The sequence below is a fragment of the Falco cherrug genome, chromosome 4 (assembly GCF_023634085.1).
Source record: "Falco cherrug isolate bFalChe1 chromosome 4, bFalChe1.pri, whole genome shotgun sequence".
NCBI classification, from domain to species: domain Eukaryota; kingdom Metazoa; phylum Chordata; class Aves; order Falconiformes; family Falconidae; genus Falco; species Falco cherrug.
In genome coordinates this window covers 38,952,146-38,969,588 of record NC_073700.1, presented here as the reverse complement: position 1 = coordinate 38,969,588, position 17,443 = coordinate 38,952,146, and the positions used below count along the sequence as shown (strand labels likewise).

The following is a 17,443-nucleotide window of genomic DNA, read 5'->3' as shown; positions in this document are numbered from 1 at the left end:
GGGGCAGCTGTGTGGCCCAGAGCACCTCCCCTGCTTCTGGGGAAGCCCCAGGCCCAGCTGTGCCCTTCCAGCAGGGGTAGCATGTCCCCTCCCTGCAGGGACTGGGGGGAACCCGAGGGGAGGCAGGAGGGACAGGGTGGGGTGTAAGGGCAGGAGCATCTCTGGGACTGCATGAATCAGAGCCAAGTCCAACAGGGTGGCTGTACCCACTGCTTCTCCCCACCAGCCTCCTCCTCAGCCCCCCCCGCAGACCTACAGCTCACGGCACAGTTTGCTCATTCTCCCAGTGATGCGCTTGCAGCTTTCCCCAGCTACAGCATTGCAGCTTTTTATTCCAGTCAAGGCTTCAGAAAAAAAAACAAAACCCAGCGCACAACTCTGATGTACACACCTCTCACCTTCATACCCCCACCCACGTGGTCCTGTCCACACCCCGGCGAGCTTCCTCCACTTTGAGTCGCTTGGCCTAGACAAAGCCCCAAACAGGACGCACCTTTGAGCTGGTGGCCCCATGGCACAGCCACTGCGGCACAGCTGAAAGTTTCTCCCGATAGGAAATGCAGCGCTCTGCACTGGAAAGGCTGATGACACATTCTTGGGTTGCAGCCCAGGGCAGGAAACTCCCTCCAGTGACTGCTCCCAGGAAGGAGATGAAAAGCCAAGCACGTGAAGCCCCTGCCAGTACAGGATGAGACATTTCTAGCCTTAAAAGCTGCCCCAGCCTGGGTAGGGCAGTGCTGAAGTGGAATCCTGACACCCTCGCACCGCAGCGGCCCTGTACATGAGTCAGCTAAAGATGTGATTATATTACAGTGCTTGCATTACTGGTGTGCAAAGTGTCTCTTTGACAGTCCCACAGGATTCCTGTTTATTTTTGTACTTCCACCCTGCAGTCAACTCACCACCAACAGCAAGGGAACGGTATGAAGAAGGACAGGGCGCACCTCTCCCCTTGCCACCATTTAGTGCCACGCACCGCTCTTCCCGTCACATGATGTACCACGCCACAGCTCCTGCCGCCACAGCCACGCAGGCCGCCAGGATCAGCTGCACTAGGGGCTGCTTTGCCAGGGCTGCAGTGGTGTGATAGGGGCAGCCAGCTCCTGCCTTGCCTGCCAGAACACAGAAAGCACCGTTAGCGCTGCGAGTCTTGGGCCCTGCACGTGGCAGCTCTGTTGTTGCCCACAACCTACCTAGTTTGTCTGCATAGTAAGGGCATTTGCGCAGGTCTCCTTTTCCATCGTGGCCTGGAAAGCCTCCGTCTTGGGCCGCTTCTGTCAGTGACCTGCCGATCTTGTCCAGTTCCTCAAATACCTGCAAGTGGTCACAGCCAGTGCATGAAACGGGCAGAGCCAGGCAGCTTCCATCCAGGCTCCTGGAACAATCTGGGTAACAGGTAAGAGCTGCTCCCGCCTCCCTCCCCGCAAAAACAGCACGTGCTACTCCTCTCGGAGCGCCTCGCCAGGCAGGCCTGTGGTGACAGCTGCCACGTGCTGTGGCTCTGAGAGGGCACAGCCTGTTCCAAGAGCATCAAGTCAGACACAGAAGCAAGACAGCTGCAGCATCGTGTTGCTGCTCACCTCCCAGCCTGCTGCAGGTGGGAGCACGAGGCAACGTGCTCTGCCCTCCCTGCTGCAGCCCCTCTGGGGATCGCTGCCGCTGCTCATGCAGTGGTCAGGCAGCCCCTCCAGCTCTGCTGCCAGGGGTTCCTGTAAGGATCCTGACAAAGGAGCCAACCACATCCCACCACCTTTCTGGCCAGCTTAAACAACACCGACCTACTCCAGGCACAGGTTAAAGCTCCCATCCAAGAGCCAAGTTAATCCCCCTGGGGCAAGTGGCAGCCCAGTCCGGTTTTATGAAAGGAACAAGGGGCTATAGACATCTGTGGCCATTAGGCAACAGGTCGGAGGCGAGGCAGGAGATGAATTGTAACCAGTGCAGTGCAACATGCTCAAACTGTTTGAGGCTGTCTCAGAGCGGCAGCTCTGCTTCCCCCAGTGCTTCAAAGCCACACAGCCCACAGGAATCTTGTAGTGCAGTCATCATGATTGTGTCCTAATCAAAAGCTCGGCTGTGGTGTTGGAGTACGGGAGGAATTCCTGCCCCCCACCAGCCATGTCTCCAGAAGCTAGTGGAAGAGCTATTTAAACTAGAATCCCACCCCCGCAAGAAGGAGGGGCTCTGGTGGTCTCAGACCCAAACCACTGGCGGGATGAGCAGCCTGACTGAATTAACCTGGCCCTCAGAGCCGCTCCAGGCCCAACAGCGGCAGCACCCCCCCCCCAGGGGCTCAAGGGGGTTCGTACCTGCATGTTAAAGCGGAAGGCTTGGTTGGCCTCTTCCACAATCCTCTCCTTGGTGTTCTTGTCCAAGTCCAGAGCATTCATCCTTGCTCTGTAGAGCTGCTTGAACTGCTGTGCATTGGAAATGTTGTCAAACACATAGAATTGGATCCCTTCCTCGGTACTGGGCAGCTTCAGGGCCCTCTGGGCTACCTTCTTCAGCACCTGGCCACCTGAGAGGTCACCCATGTAGCGTGTGTAAGCGTGAGCCACTAGCAGCTCTGGCTCGTGTTGTCCCACATGATGGATTCTGTCCACATAATGCTGAGTTGCCTCAGAACACTGGATCTTCTCTTTCCAGTCTTCTCCATAGAAATATTTCAGGTCTTTGACCAGCGCTTCTCTCCGGTGAAGCTCTAGAGGAAAATACAGAGGAGCAAAGACTGGGTTGTCCTTGTTGCAATCCATCTCCTCTTCTAGAGCAGAGTAGGTGAAGTACAGTGCCACAGTGGCCAGCTACAGACAAAGCATAGCAAACGTGAGAAGCCATTCACTAGATCAGCACATCTCAACTTGTGGCTACTCCCCCCTGCCTGGAGTTGGGGTAAACAAGGAGGAAACCCCCAGGCTTGACACAAAACCAGCCTGGACAGCCCGTACCAGGCAGGTATCAGTTGAAGGGTCGGAGGTTCTTCTCTGTCTACGTTCGTAACAATAATGCCTACGGAGCACGAGCTAAGAATTACAGTCTCATGTTGGCAGCTGTGTGCTCTGGGCCTCCTGTCACCTGGAGAGCAAGGGACAGGGACAAACTTCATCCAAAAGGTACAACTAGCCCCAGCAGCCTTGTGCTATAGGAGACTACTGTATACATCAAGACCTTCAAGGATCTGACCGGGCTGATCCACAATACAATCTCTTCTGTACAGAAGAGAAAGCAATCCAACCTGAAGTCTAAGGAACAACAGCCTAGACTTCAGAGGAGGGAGAGAGTGCTGTGATCTCACCAGGATTTCACTCCCAAACAGCTCATGCCACCAGTATCTGTGCTGCAGCCACACCTGCCTTGAGCAGCCAGCAGATGTGAGGCCAGAAGCCCAGCACTCCCACCCAACCAAACCTGTGCGGGGCCAGCAGGGCACACCAGGCAGAAGCCCTGGACAAGGACTCCTGTAGTTTTGACTGTGCCACCTAGAAACTAGATCCCTCCCCATCCCCTACACAGAGCTGTGGGCTCTGCCTCACAGTCTGCATCTGTCACTGGGTGCTTCGAAGAGCTTCTCTGCCACAGAAGCAGAGCAGTGCTTACCTTGAAGAGCTCCTTCTTGATCCGTCCTTTCAGGAAGTCTTTGACAAACTGAGCGTTCTCTGCACGGTCATGGGATTCCTTAGTCCCCTCCTTCAGCAGCTCTGAAAGGTCAGTGGGACTGCAGGCAAACAGGGAGAGCACCTTTCAGCCCTCTTCCACATGCAGTAATGAGTTTGTCCCTGCTGCGTTTGGAGAATCCCCCACTCCCTACCATCTCAGGCCCGGTTTAGAGATGTACAAGGTAGGATCCCTCAGGCCAGCCCCACAGCCTGGCACTGGCACCATGGGGAGGAAGCGGCAGGCTGGCAGCAGCCAGAGGCTCCTTCCACAGATGCGGGCACCCACGTGCCAACCAGACCTGCCGTTCTGGGAGGCCTGCGGCTTAGCAGGGGCTCGGACCCAGGATGCTCAAGCAATTGCCAAGGATCCTCTGATCCCTGCACCATTACTTTTGCTTCTCATCCATGTGAGCCCCAACAATACTACAAAAGGATGCCTGGAGCATACAAAGAGCAACTACTGGGCAGACTAAAGGGCACAAGAGCCCTGGTGTATCCTCCCTGGCCACTGGAGAAGGAGAAATGCGCAGGTAAGAGCAGATGCATACACAGGCAGGACCCTACCTTTTCCACATTGGCTATCAACTGTTGGAGTGGAGATGAGAACTGAATGGCAAATCAGGGCAAGAACACCCTTGAAAACTTTCTTTATCCTGAATTACGCTGGTTTTGCACATTTCCACAAGTTAACTTTCTAAAAAAATATTAAAATCTACTATTTTAGATTATAGCCACTGCATCTGCATGGAGCTTGGTACAGAGTTATCAATACCTACGCTCTCAAAGTTATGCCAAAGTGCACCTTACAGTTTTTAGGAATACTGCAGCCAACAGGCTGGACAGGGCCTGGATGTGCCAGGAGAGCCAGGCAGCATTAACTTCTCATGAAGCTGAGCCTGTCAAGTCAAAGAGAAATCAACCAGCCTATCTAGGTATTCTGGGATGCACCCTATTCACCTTTGCCTGTTTTCCAAGTCTGCAGCCTTAGCTTTTAGAGCACGTATGAATTTTTTTAAAACTAACCTTCAAGAAAATATTCTTGCCTAGAGCAGTGGGTATTCTGCAAAGGCAAGAGAGGCAGCTCACTGGAGCAGAGTTCACCTCTAGAGTCGTCTTTCAAAACAAGAAGCTGCTATCACATGAGACTGTCCAGCAAGCCATGGAAAACTGGCTCACCTTGGCCAGGAAGGCACAAACAACAGCCAGATGGTCAAAGCATTTCTGAAATGCGAGTCCGATAGTAGAGACTTAAAAAAAAATAATTCTAAATATATTGCTGCTTGTTGTCAGCCTTAGCCAGATCACTCCCTTCCACCCCTTTTATCCTTCCAGTATAGTTTTATTAAACAGATTTTACTGCACATATATTGGATTAATCACCTATTGGAGCCCCTCACTCCTTTTTAGATGAAGAGAAAAAAAACCCACTCCTTTACCTGCAAGGTCTCCTGCCTTGCCCAAGACTGTGCCATGTTGTGAGACAGGACTCACCTGACATTGTCATCTTCTGTTTCCTCATAGGGCAAGATTTCCCCTTCTTCTCCCCCCTCGGAGCCCTCCATAGCTGATGGCATTGCTGGTGAGTCCTGGAGATCAGACAATCTGAAAGGCAGAATTAGAGAGGGGTTTCAGAGGGAAGCTGCTTGCGCAAAGGGATGGGTACCAAATGCTGAGCAGCCTAGCAAGGAGCCTCTGAGCTGCTCCCCCCGGGCAGGGCAGCGAGAAGCAGCCACTGGCCATTTCCACTGCACACCAGGCACTTCCAAGGAAGCAGTCTTGCTAGTTCGGTTCAGCTACCTCAGGTGTACCTCAACACAAACACCTAGTTCACAAAATACTAACCTCAGAGGAGACCTACAGCAAAGCAGCAGCCTGCATTAGGTTTCCCATGTCAGGATGGTTCCTGGCTTAAAATGATCAGAGACCTCCACATTAGTCATCTGCACTGGTCATCTGCTACTTTCCACTGGTGCTACCAAGTATTTCATCGCGTGCTAGCCTCTGAGCCGAGTAACTGACAGGGAAGCACCTCTCCTCCAGCCAGGAGGAAGAACAAGCTACCTTGTTTCCACAGCAGTACCAGCCTCCCCTGGAGGAAAGCAGTGGTGACCTAGGCTAGCCAAGCTGTGAAGTCAAGCAGCTCCCAACGAAACAAAAGCCTTCTCTGCAACCGGGTACGTGAACTTTCAAAACAGGGGCAGATTTCACCGCTCTGCCTTTCCTGGGCTGCCCTCCACCAAGAGTCAAAGTAGGCTGCTCCTGCTACCACTCATACACTCCTCTCCTGCTTAGCAGGGTTTCCTTCAAACCCCAGAAGTAACTGGGCTCTCCCTCCTTGTTTTGAAAAAGGAAAAATAATAATAATAATAAAATCTCCTCAGATGTAGCAGGATGCACAAGACGGAAGCAGGAGCAAAAAACCTGGCTTCCATTAGTTGAGCATCCCTATTAAGCCAGAAATCCAGCCACCTCATTTATAAATTTGATCTGTAATCAGCTTTGTGTGGAGCAGCCCCACCATCTCACAGGCAGCCTTGCCAGATGAGGAAGGAACTAAGCTGCTCGCTGCTCTTTGGAAAGCACTTTCCGTACCAGAGCCATCCCTCGTGCTCTCCCACTTCAGTTCAGCCCCCCTCGGTGGGCTGCACCCTCAGGCTTGCTGCTCAGCCCTGGGAGAACAGACCAGCAGACGCGAACTCACCCAGCTCATTAGCACAGGGGCACATCAGCTGCTGGCTCCCAGCTCACACCAGTTACACATTAACTGCCCTCTGGTTCCTCACCAGCAAGTTTCCAAGTCCTGTTTTACATCCACTCTTGCTGCCCTCCACACTCCAGCACAGGACTGGGCCAGGGATACTGGGAGCTGGGTCTGAGCACCCACCCCTGGGTGCAGCACAGCGAGGCCCCAGCTTGGGCACAGTGCTCCTTTGGGAGGACACATCACTGGGGTGAAGGTTTCCCCTGCGATCACAGCCTTTGGGCTCACCCTGACAGAACCTTCCCAAGGGGAGGGCTGACCAGAATGCATTACTTTGCGATGCAGCCACAGAAATCACTAGGGGTTGCAGCCCTGCATCCCCACTGCCCTGCCCACCCAACAGGGCTCGGCACAGCCCCCCCCGGGATAAGTTTAGGGCAGGATGATGCAGCCGTGGCAGAAAGGCACACCTGCACAAGGGCTCAGAGATATTTGAGGAAACCAGGTTCGGGTGCTCTACAGTTTGTTTGATCACACGCTAGACAGCAAGCATGTTCACACTGGGTCAGTGAGCAGGACCTACCTTCACTCATCACACAGCGGGAAATGCACATAACCTGCCTGGGCTCTGCCAAGAGGCTGTCATGGGCACAGTGGGGAGCAGCCTGCCTGCCTCGCAACGCAGCCAGCTAGCCTCCTGCCAATAGAGACACATGAGTTCTGATGACACCCTGGTTTCCTGCTCGGCTTACTTCAGGCCAGATACTTCTTAAGAAATGGAGATACCAAAAATTAAACTAGACAAACTGGTTCCAATTTATCTTCTACTTCCAGAAAGCCAGAGTCCCGGAGGTAGTGTGTGCTGCCCCTGTACACTGCCAGGCCTGCAACAGCCACCAGTACAAAACAGCAGGGGAGAGCAGAGCTACAAAGAGTATTTCAGCACTGCTCATCCCTTGGAAGAAGCCAGAAGGTTGACGTTAAATCCAACCCAAAGGAAAACACCAGCTCAAGTCTCAGCAACTAGGAGTTGGCAGCAATGGTTCAAGGCTCCCAATGGCCAGACACACACAGCATGGCTCCCAAAATCATCATTGTGCGAGACATGTCTAACTTACTTGTTAGAGCCTCCATACACACACTTTGCAGCACACTAACACTGGAACTTTGCTCTCCACGCCACACAATGGCTATCTGATGGGGTCTCAGAAGCCTTTACCCAAGCCTGTTACTGGTGGTGTAGAAGCACGACTGATTAGAACAGCAAATGACTGTTCCAGTAGCTGTTGGAAGAAGCAGTTAGCACACAAAGAGTAATTTACAGACTTCGGTGCACCTTCAGACTTGTACCTCCCACGGCTTTTTTTTTTTAGAGGCCGTCTGACATGCTCATCTCTATAGCAATACGCAGGGTGGTGATGACACCAGTCCCCTTAGCCCGAGGTGAGGACAGCACTTGTATGGGAAAATACGGAAGCTTAGATTTTTCCCTGATACAGTCTCTAGTACAGACTCCTCCCTGAGGAGCCATGAATTCAAGAGACAAGCCAGCATAAATCAAACACCCTAGTACTGAAAAGGACAGGGATTGTATGAGAACTGGGAGGAAGGGAAGTCAAAATCGTTACACCTCTCTTGCCACCACACATCTTTGCTTTTATTCAAACACTGGCAACTGAAAGCCCACAGCCTGGTCAATGGTCAAAGCCCTGGTTTCTCGGGGCATTCTGCTCCTCTGAAAGAGGCAGTGTCCTACACACCGAGAAGGAGGTTTGAGCAGCTGCCTGCCTCCGCTGCAGAGGCTGGAATGTCATTTCAGTTGCTACGAGGAGCTCTGCTCATCACAAGCCCGGCTGATGTTCAGCATAAACACATACCTTCCCAGTGACCTGACAGCAGCCTGCTTGGGAGAAAGCCAACAGTGAGAAGTGTCAGGACTGCAGGACTGGAGAGAATGTTTGATACAGAACATCTCAGCACTCCCCATGTTTCTCACCCATGGGTGCTCAAACCCTCAGAGAAAACACCCCCATTTCATCTACCCAGCAATTAGTTTGCCCCTACACCCATTTCCACAGCAAGCTTCACACTCAAGATGCACAACCATTCTTCCTGGGGTGGCAAGACAATTCCAATAATCCTATGCCTCCTGAAGGAAGTAGACACTGCTGCTGCTGCAGGGATGCAGGACTGGAAGTCCTGGCTCTGCTTGGGCACCCTCAGGAGAGGTTCAATAATTCACAACACCCAGGCAGTACAGAGTCCATGTTTGCTGTTCACCTAGCATGCAACTTCAAGGTATCTGCCCACATGCAGAGCTTGCATCCTGGCTTTAACAAGAAGCAGAGTGTGGCTGCAGCTACCCGAGCATCGCTGCAGCAGAGGCAAACCCCAGAAGCCCAGGTACAGCAGTGCAAGGAATCATGACAGGGGTAACCTGGCAATCACATCAGGAGAGCTTCATGTCTGCTCCTCCGCCGGGGAAGGCATTTGGCACTGGCTGCTGCTGGAAACGGAGCCTCACAGAATAAATCTCTACATTACCTGTTCCCACCCGGTACGTTTAAGGCTTCACCTGGACACAGCCTAAATTTAGGCAGTAATTCAAGTCCAAGACACTTCTAGCAGTGCCCATGCAAACACTACTTCTGTCCCCGCCGAGCCACAGTCCAGTACCTCAACAAACTGACAGAGGAGGGAAACTCCCGGTGCGCTCACAGACCTTGTCCGGTTCCGCACCATGGCAAGGGGCCCTTGTGCCAGGCAGCACACCAGGAATGGATTTGCCTCGCATGGGCTAGGAGAACAGCGCAAGGGGCAAGTCAGTCAGTCGTGGTAGATTTGGGGGGAAAGAAGAGGGCAGTGGACAGACACACGTGAACCTATCGAACAGCCTTTGCTGCGGGGAGAGGCAGCACCTGCCCTGCCTGCCCAGCCGTGCCGGGGTCACCCCGAGCAGCGCCAGGGACAGGCACTGCCAGCCGCCGCGGGCAAGCGCCAGGCTTGAATCAGCCACTTGTTTCCCTCAACAACAGAAACGTAGGGACAGCAAGAGGCCTTCGCCCTCCAAGCTCTTCCCTGAGCTCAGCTGGGGCAAGGAGAGCCAAGCGCCCCCCAGGCCACCGGGAGAAGCCAGCGCAGGGCTCCTGTCGCGACAGGCTCGGCCACGGCTTCCAGGGATGGGTGCGGAGCCCCTGCAGCGTGGGGCTGCCGCCCGGGCGCATCTCCTCAGCTGCTCGGCGGGGCTCGCCCGGGAGCGGGGGGCTCGGGGGCCCCACAGCCTCCGGAGCTCGGCTGGCCAGGGGCGGGCGGCGGGCGCTGCGGCCCCGGGCAGCACCGGCGGCGCCCAGCACCGACCGGCCGCGGCCTGTGGTCACCACGCCTGCGCCCGCCGGCGGCCCGGGGCAAGGGTAAGGCGGCCCAGCCGGTCGCGACAGCCCCCGCCGCGGCTGCGGGACAGAGCCGGGCCCGGGCCCTCCCGCACCGGCGGGGCTGAGGCGCACGGGCACGGCCAGGCCAGCTGTCCCGGCCCAGCGCCTCCCCGAGGGACGGCACCGGGCCCACCCCGCTGCCTCCCACGGCAGCCGGGCCTCCGGGAAGCGGCGGGGCAGAGCCCCGCAGGCCCCGGCCCGGCCCCTCACCGCCACCGCCGCCCCCAGCCCGGCCGCGTTGCCATGGAGACGCGCCGCGCACACTCACCCACCGCCGCCGCGCGCCCTCTGCCCCGCGGCGCGAGACAAAGGCCCGGCGCGGCCGTCCTGCCCTATTCACGGGACGGGGAGCGGTGACGTCGCGGCCAATCAGGAGCCACGGACGGCATGCGCCGGCGCCACCGATTGGTGAAAGCCGTAGGGTCGGCCCCTCCCCACCTCGCCTCCCCGTCAGCCAATCGCGACCTCCAGCGCAGCGCCAGGTCCCGCCCCCGGTGGGCGGGCAGCGCGTGGGGCCCCGCAGGCGCCAGCGGCGAGGGGAAAATGGCGGCGAGGCGGGCGGTTAAGGGTGTTTTTTATTTGGCGGTTTTAGACATAATTGAGCATCATTAACAGGCAGCGCGGGGGCGCGGGCCCTCGCCTGGGTGGACGCCAAGTACCACAGGCTCAGACACGGCCGGGGCGGACACCCCGTGGGGCCTTCGGCCTGCGGAGGGGCAGGCCCGGGGCACGGCGGCCAGGCCAGGCCCGGGGCACAGCACGGACAAGTGAAGCACACCCGGCTGTTGGCTCCTCTGTGCTACAGGCCCAGCCCAGGGGCTGCAGAAGGTAACTGTGAAACTCCAAACCAAGCAGTGGCACGGAGGGAACACACGAGCTTTTCTTCATCGAGGCAGAGCGCTGCAGGCTTCAGAATGGTCCGTTTGGGTCACTGTATAAGTTCTCCAAAACGTGTGTGCACAGAAAAAAAAAGAAAGGTATTTACCTTCCTGTAAAATGCACTACCAAGTACATGCCAGCCTCCTCACACTACTTGCTTTCTGTCCCTCTCCCAAGAACTATGGAACACCACCTCCTTCCCGGGCTGTGTCACACGCTCTTCCCCAAACCTCCAACTCAGCTCCTTACACCAACTCTCTCTTCCACAGCTCTCCTTTAGGACTCATTCTCCTAAAAAGAAACTGCTTTCACCCTCCCCAAGCAGGGCGGTTAAAAGAGCAGAGGGAGAGGGACACCGGGCTCTGCTCCCCAGGGATGCTCCCAAGGTATCAGACCTAACTGCTCCCCACACACCCTCCTAAGGCTCCCCACCCCTGTGGATCTGTTGGTGCCGGAGGAGCGCAGAGCTCACAGTGAAGCCCTTCCCGCAGTCAGCACAAGCATAGGGACGCTCCCCTGTGTGGATTCGCCGGTGCTGGATGAGATGGGCACTCTGCCGAAAGCTGTCCCCGCAGTCAGCGCAGGCGTAGGGCCTCTCCCCTGTGTGGACCCGGTGGTGCCGGAGCAGGGCTGATCTCCACAGGAAGCTCTTTCCACACTCCGTGCACTCAAAGGGACGCTCCCCGGTGTGGAAGCGGCGGTGCTGGATGAGGTGGGAGCTCACAGTGAAGCTCTTTCCACACTCGGTGCACCCGTAGGGGCGCTCACCCATGTGGAACCTCCGGTGTTGGATGAGGGCTGAACTCACAGTGAAGCTCTTTCCACACTCAGAGCACTCGTAGGGCTTCTCCCCAGTGTGGACCCGCTGGTGCTTCATCAGCTCGGAGCTCTGGCTGAAGCTCTTCCCACACTCAGCGCACTCGTAGGGTTTCTCCCCAGTGTGGACCCTCTGGTGTCGTGTCAGGGCTGAGCTCACACTGAAGCTCTTCCCACAGTTGCTGCACTCGTAGGGTTTTTCCCCAGTGTGTACTCGCTGGTGCTGGACGAGCTGTGAGTTCCCGGAGAAGCTCTTCCCGCACTCGGCGCACTTGTAGGGCTTCTCCCCAGTGTGGGTTACCTGGTGCCGGATCAGCTTTGAGCTCATGCTGAAGCTCTTTCCGCACTCGGAGCACTCATAGGGCCGCTCCCCTGTGTGGATTCTCTGGTGCTGGATGAGATGCGACCGCTGCCGGAAACTTTCCCCGCACTCGGTGCAGGCAAAGGGTTTCTCGCCGGTGTGGATTCTCCGATGCTGGACAAGGTTGGAGCTCACCCGGAAGCTCTTCCCGCAGTCTCCACATATCATCAGTCTCCCCACAGAAGGATTTCTCTGCTGGATAATGTCTGGCAGCCTCCTGAAACTTCCATGCAGCGTCGCTCGGCTTTGCCTCTTCCCCAGAGGTCTCTGAACCCTTTCTGACCTGCGTGGGAGGACTGGGTCCTGTGCAGGACTCTGGGAACTGTTCTCCTTGGAGAGCCCTGAGGGTAAACCCTCGTGCTCCACTGGCTCAGGGATGCCTTGGTGGGCATCTTCCTCCTTCTTGCTCACAATCCCATCTTCAGCTGCAATAAAATGAGAATCCAGAGAGAATTCACAGGCAGGACAGGAAACCTTGGACAGGGGGAAATCAAAAGGGGCCAAATTATAAACATTCAGCAGATAAACTTTTAAGTATAAAATGTTCTGGTACTTCCCTCCAAACTACACAGTGGATTTTCCAGAGTGTTCACAGGAACAAACCCTGGAATGGGTTTGCCAGAACCTGAATCTACTGAAATTATTGGTACATTAGAAGTAAACATTTAGTGCTCGAATGGGAAAGATAGCTGCTCTTCCAGGATATTGTATCTGAAAAGGTTATTAGAAGCTGCACTGGGAGTCAGAAGAGGGCCACGAAGAATGGCCTTGCTCAGCAGAACATTACTTGGGTTGCAACAGATGGAAGCTCCCTGCTCTTGTGCTGCTAGTATTGCAGAGGGAGAGGAGATGCACAAAGGAGGCACCGGCCCTAAGGCATCAGGCACGGACACCACCTGGGGCCTGGCTTACACCAACCTTGGAGCAAAATAAAGGTAACTTTCTACTTCCATTGGTGCAGAACAGATCTGTTGTGAAAGGTGGTTGGTGAACTGAAGATCCTCCATGGCTGAATCCAGGCTACAGGCTGAGGAAATCCAACAAACGTGGAAGATTACAGTAGTGCAAGCCAGTGGAAGTAACACTGGCTGAAGCGATGAGTGGCTGTTGGGACACAGGCCATGAACAAACCTCTGCCCTCTTATTCCCATAAAGTCCTGCAGAGGCATAACCAGTATCAATCTATGCTGCGCAGCGTCGAGGTCAGCCCAGAGCCTTTCCAAGACAAGGGGCTTGCGTGGATTTCTAGGGTATTTACGCAGAGCAGTGACTCCTTCCAACCCACTGCTCTAATGTGGCTGGATGAGCATCCTAGCAGGGTCAAAACCACGTACGCCCAGCAACGCTGTGGCTTTTGCTGTGAGCAGGGACATGCAGCTCTCTGCAGGCTTACTGAGGGCTTATACGCTAAACTGGCAAGACAGGACCAGTGTGGCATGCGCCCTTCTGCTGTCAGGGAAGGGTAAATGGACGTTACAGGGATGTACATGGGATGTAGAAATGGCAATGTGCATCTCTGAAGAGAAGCATCGCATCCAGCTTTAAGACAGGTCAATCAGGGAAACAGATTTCCAGAGGATCTCTTTATATGGACTTTCAGGGGCGAAAGACGACTTGCTGTTGACTATATGTAGACGCAAAATATGGAACAGGCAGAAGACTAAAGCCACAAACATGCAGGCCTCCAGATCTGTCTACTTAAAGATTCTATGGCTACCTCCTGATTTTCTGAAAACTCTTGTGAAATAAACCGGTAACTTATCAGTCGCATGGGATTGATTACAAACCACAGGCACTTCTGTGGTCTGGCAGAGTTGTGATAAGGATGCACGTACCTCGGAAGAGGAGAGTCACTGCTGAACCACAAGTATGCAATAAAGGAAAAAGAATCTAGAATTTCAACCCAGACTGATATATGTACATATTTAATCTTTCTCCTTCTAGTCAGTATAAGAAAACATCACAGTATGATTTCACAGCAAAAGCCTGAGATACCTTTTGTGGCAGTTTGGTGTGGTAGTGATGGCACTTCTTCCCTGGTATAGCTTTCTTAAAATCATCCCTTGAGAGGAACAGAAACTGGAACCTTGCTATTCACCACGAAGGCATTTCCATTTGCCTGCAGCTACTCCGTCCAGGCCTGGAGGAAAAGAGGAAGGTGATATCCAAAAACAGGATAAGAGGAGGACATTTCTGGCAGACCAGCATGAAGCTCTTGACATGTATGTCAGCTTTACTGAGTAGACAACAAAGTTGATGAAGTTGTTCTGTTGCTGTTGTGCCAGAACAGATATCCTTCGCCTGCGCTAGCACTGGTACTTGCAAAGCATTTTGGTTCTTTATACAGAACTTGAAAAGGCCTTCAAAGTACATGAGGATCAAGTCTTCTACGGTGTTCTGTGGGTTTTGGGGAAGGTCAGGAGTTTCAAGCTTCTAATTACAATGATTACAGCCACAGCTCCAGCTCTCAACCTCTACAGCTATTTTTATTACTTCTGAGCTACTAGGTATCTTCGCTGGCATCCAGGACAAGTTGTCTGTAAGGGGTTTGATCAAAACCATGTTGACAGGAACTCGCTGGAGGTATTTTAAGTGGAAGGACAGCAAGTTCACAATGCTGAGGAATGAATACTGGAATAGTAAGGCTGAATGGGCAAAAATGAGTAAGCAAAAGAGACAGGGAGAATGTGGTTCTTTCTCAGCCCATGCCGATCTGGATTGATTTTAAGACCTCTGATATACCTAAGATGGGCACTGCTATAGCTACAAGGTAAGCTCTGGGTAAACAGAATAAGCACACATACTGGGAGACAATTTAAGTATCACCTTAAAGGTACCCTTGGATCTCTCCTCAGGAGAAGCCAGCAGTAGAAAGAGTTTTGGCTGATGCTCTGGCCTGTCTCACAGCAGCAGGAGGACACAGCAATGGTCTCGGGCACTGAATTCAAGAGTTCACAGAAGAGAAACCCATGAGAACTATTAAAAATAACATCATGAGTAAGCCTCAGGCTGCTGGGGAGGTGTCACTGTATGCTTATCTTATCCCTTTCCCTGGCATCCACCTCTAGCCAGTCCCCAAATCCCCGAGACAGGGCTTGGAGCTACAGAGACCTTGGGTTTAACCCAGCAGGGCTGTTCACAGGACCCCACAACACTGCTGGACTCCTGACTTTGGTACCTCGCTGTCGGGGCACTGGAAAGTGGCTGATGTGATGCCAGAGAAAGCACTCGAGGGGGGATCTGGGGCCCAACATTCCAAGCAACCAAACAGAAATCGGAGTAAGAGAATTAATGGACAGGTGGCCAAAGGCGGCAGACTGGGGAAGAGCTGATATGGCCTCTGGAAAGAGACGTCTCACTTCACAAACCACTTGGAGTTCTTCAGAGATGTTGCCAATTTTAGCAAAAGGGAGATCTGGAGTCCAAAGGCATTCCCAGAAGACAAGCATCCTTCACCCAAATCAACAAACTAAGCTGCTGTGGGATGGCTGACCCTCACAAGGCAGTAAGGGAGGGACGGGGTGGTGGAAACACCTGCTGGTTATTCTGTGTTACTCAGGGTTAAAGACAAGCTGACTATAAACTGCGGGAGAGCATCACAATACTGACTAACCAGGTGACAGTGGAATGACAGGGGACATTCACTGCAGGTAAACATAAGAAACTAGAGGAGAAGAGCGTCTATCCCTTGCACTATCCCAAGACGGGCCTAGGACGTCCTCGTTACATTTAGGAATAGCACCTTGGAGTTAGAGCAGAGGGAGGAACACTGCAGCTCCCAGGCAGACAAAACCAGCTAGTCAAATGTTGAAGACTGTTGGGGAAAAAAAGAAGAAAAGAGAATGCGACTCTGCCTTGCTGCTCGAACCCCACACCCTGACTGTGCGAGGGGGAGAGCAGGTCCTGCGTTTCAGGGAAGACAAGAGGCATGGCACGAATGACCAAAGGCACAGAAGAGCTTCTGTACAGGTGACTCAAGTGCCCGTTCTGCTGGGAAAAGGTACCCCCGACAGGGCATGTGGCAGGGCACTCTGAGACACAAGTGGCCCGTGGGGCGGTGGGTCCCCCCCTGCGCTGCCGGCTCCGCGCTGGGAACTGCCGGCGTCAGGTGGCGGCGGCGCACGGAACGGCGGAACAAGCTGCGGAGCTCCCCGGGGCAGGCTGGGCGGGTGCTCAAACACGGGCGGCTTCGGGCGGCTGGGAAACACCGAGGCAGCGGGGCACACAGGGCGGCCGGGGGCGCCCGGGGCCACCCCCAGCCTGCTCCCCCGCGGGCGCCGGGGCGGCGCAGGCCGAGCCGGGAGGCCCCCGGCGCAGCCCGGCCCCGCGGCCCCGGTGGGATGGGGGGCCCTGGGGCAGGTCCCCTCCCCGCGGCTGGCCCGGCCCCTTACCTGCGCAGGTGCCGCGCAGGGCGGCCTGCCCCCGGCGGCGAGGGAGCGGAGTGAACCACGGCTCCGCCTTCCCGTCCGTGTGGGAGATCATCGCTGCGGCGCTCCGGGGGTCCTGCGGGGGGGCGGGACGGGGAGGCTCCGGCGGGCCCAGGGGCTCTCGCACTCGGGGCCTGGCAGCCCGCCGCTGCGCTGGGCTCCCGGCCCACGGCGGGGAACCCCGGCAGCTCCCGCCGCCCCGAGGAGAGGAACCGAGCCGGTGCCGGGGGAGGACGCGCGGCCGCCCTGTGCCCGGGCCAGGGCCCCGAACCCGCGGCCCGGCCCGCCCGGCGGCACGTGACGGCGACGGCCAATGGCGTGCGGCGCCCGGGCGCGGCGGGCGCGCCAAGATGGCGGCGGCGGGGCCGGCGGGCGGCGCGGGGGCTCGGCCGGTGCCGCGGGGATTAGGCGCCGTCAGGGCTCGCCCCGCGGGCCAGGGGGCTCCGGCAGGGCGCCTGTGGGGGGTCCCCGTCCCCGGGGTCCCGCGGCGGGTGTCCCTCGGCGGCCAGGACAGCCGGCAGCGCTGCCTCGGGGGAAGGGCCCTGGGCAGGGGTCGGTGGGCTCAGGCCCGGCCAGGGGCTGCTGGGGCCTCCGCAGATCCCGCCTGCCGTGCGGGGCAGGGAGCGGTGGGCCGGCGCCCAGCTGGGATCCTCTGGGATCACTTAGATGTTGGGTGGGAACCGTGTACCTCGGCTCGCCAGGCGGCTGCCCGGGTCGGAGGGGCCGGGGACCCGGGCAGCGGTTCCAGAGGAGCCCCGCTCTGCGGGACAGCAGCTGAAGCAGGGACACCTGCCAGGCCCTCGGCTTCACCAAACACGCCTCTGAAAGCAGTTTTATGCTGGAATGTTAGCAATAGCAAACAAACACGTTTAAAATGCGCTTCCAGAATGCTCCAGTCCCCTTTGAAGAACTGCAGGAAGGATTGTTCTTGGATTTATCCCTTCGGTTCCTAAACACTGGCACTGTAAGCCCAACAGCCGGGTGCAGCTGGCCCAGCAGAAGGGGATGGCGGAGCAGCCACCACTCTGCGCTTTGCAGCATTCTCGTATTTTGTAGTTCAGTTGGCCCCTCCGTGGGTCTTGGCCATGGGGATGGATCACACCTGCCCAGGCAATGCCATGAAGACAGGGTGATTTCTGGGGTGCGTATACACACACAACTGTGCCTGCGTAAGA

The 17,443-nt window shown here is 55.8% G+C and overlaps 2 protein-coding genes across 4 annotated transcripts; both read right to left on the bottom strand.

Annotated features, from left to right (window-relative positions):
• Nucleotides 1–312: 312 nt before the first annotated feature.
• Nucleotides 313–16,363, bottom strand: HMOX2 (heme oxygenase 2). Of its 3 annotated transcripts, none has more exons than XM_055708958.1 (6): nt 16,233–16,363; nt 5,145–5,255; nt 3,595–3,712; nt 2,310–2,801; nt 1,194–1,314; nt 313–1,112 (listed from the first exon to the last, which is right to left on the bottom strand). In XM_055708958.1, the coding sequence occupies exons 2-6, from the start codon at nt 5,225–5,227 to the stop codon at nt 988–990; spliced, it is 939 nt and encodes a 312-aa protein (XP_055564933.1). In that variant the 5' UTR covers nt 5,228–5,255; nt 16,233–16,363; the 3' UTR covers nt 313–987. The 3 variants fall into 3 exon arrangements, with proteins under 3 accessions (XP_055564933.1, XP_055564932.1, XP_055564931.1); XM_055708957.1 differs by lacking the exon at nt 16,233–16,363 and adding an exon at nt 10,054–10,198; XM_055708956.1 differs by lacking the exon at nt 16,233–16,363 and adding an exon at nt 8,718–8,740.
• LOC102047514 (zinc finger protein 501-like) lies at nt 10,343–16,359 on the bottom strand. Its single transcript, XM_055708955.1, has 2 exons — nt 16,233–16,359; nt 10,343–12,266 (listed from the first exon to the last, which is right to left on the bottom strand). Exons 1-2 carry the CDS (start codon nt 16,321–16,323, stop codon nt 11,083–11,085), a joined length of 1,275 nt encoding a protein of 424 aa, XP_055564930.1. The 5' UTR covers nt 16,324–16,359; the 3' UTR covers nt 10,343–11,082.
• Nucleotides 16,364–17,443: the final 1,080 nt, after the last annotated feature.

Coding starts and splice junctions, on each gene's coding strand:
- HMOX2 (XM_055708956.1), bottom strand. Junction 3,713..5,144: donor ACAGAAGATGACAATGTCAG/GTGAGTCCTGTC, acceptor GTTTGCCTGCAG/TCCCACTGACCTTTCAGAGC. Junction 2,802..3,594: donor TCAAGAAGGAGCTCTTCAAG/GTAAGCACTGCT, acceptor CTTTGTCTGTAG/CTGGCCACTGTGGCACTGTA.
- LOC102047514 (XM_055708955.1), bottom strand. CDS start 16,323: ATGATCTCCCACACGGACGGGAAGGCGGAGCCGTGGTTCACTCCGCTC. Junction 12,267..16,232: donor CCTGCGCGGCACCTGCGCAG/GTAAGGGGCCGG, acceptor ATTTTATTGCAG/CTGAAGATGGGATTGTGAGC.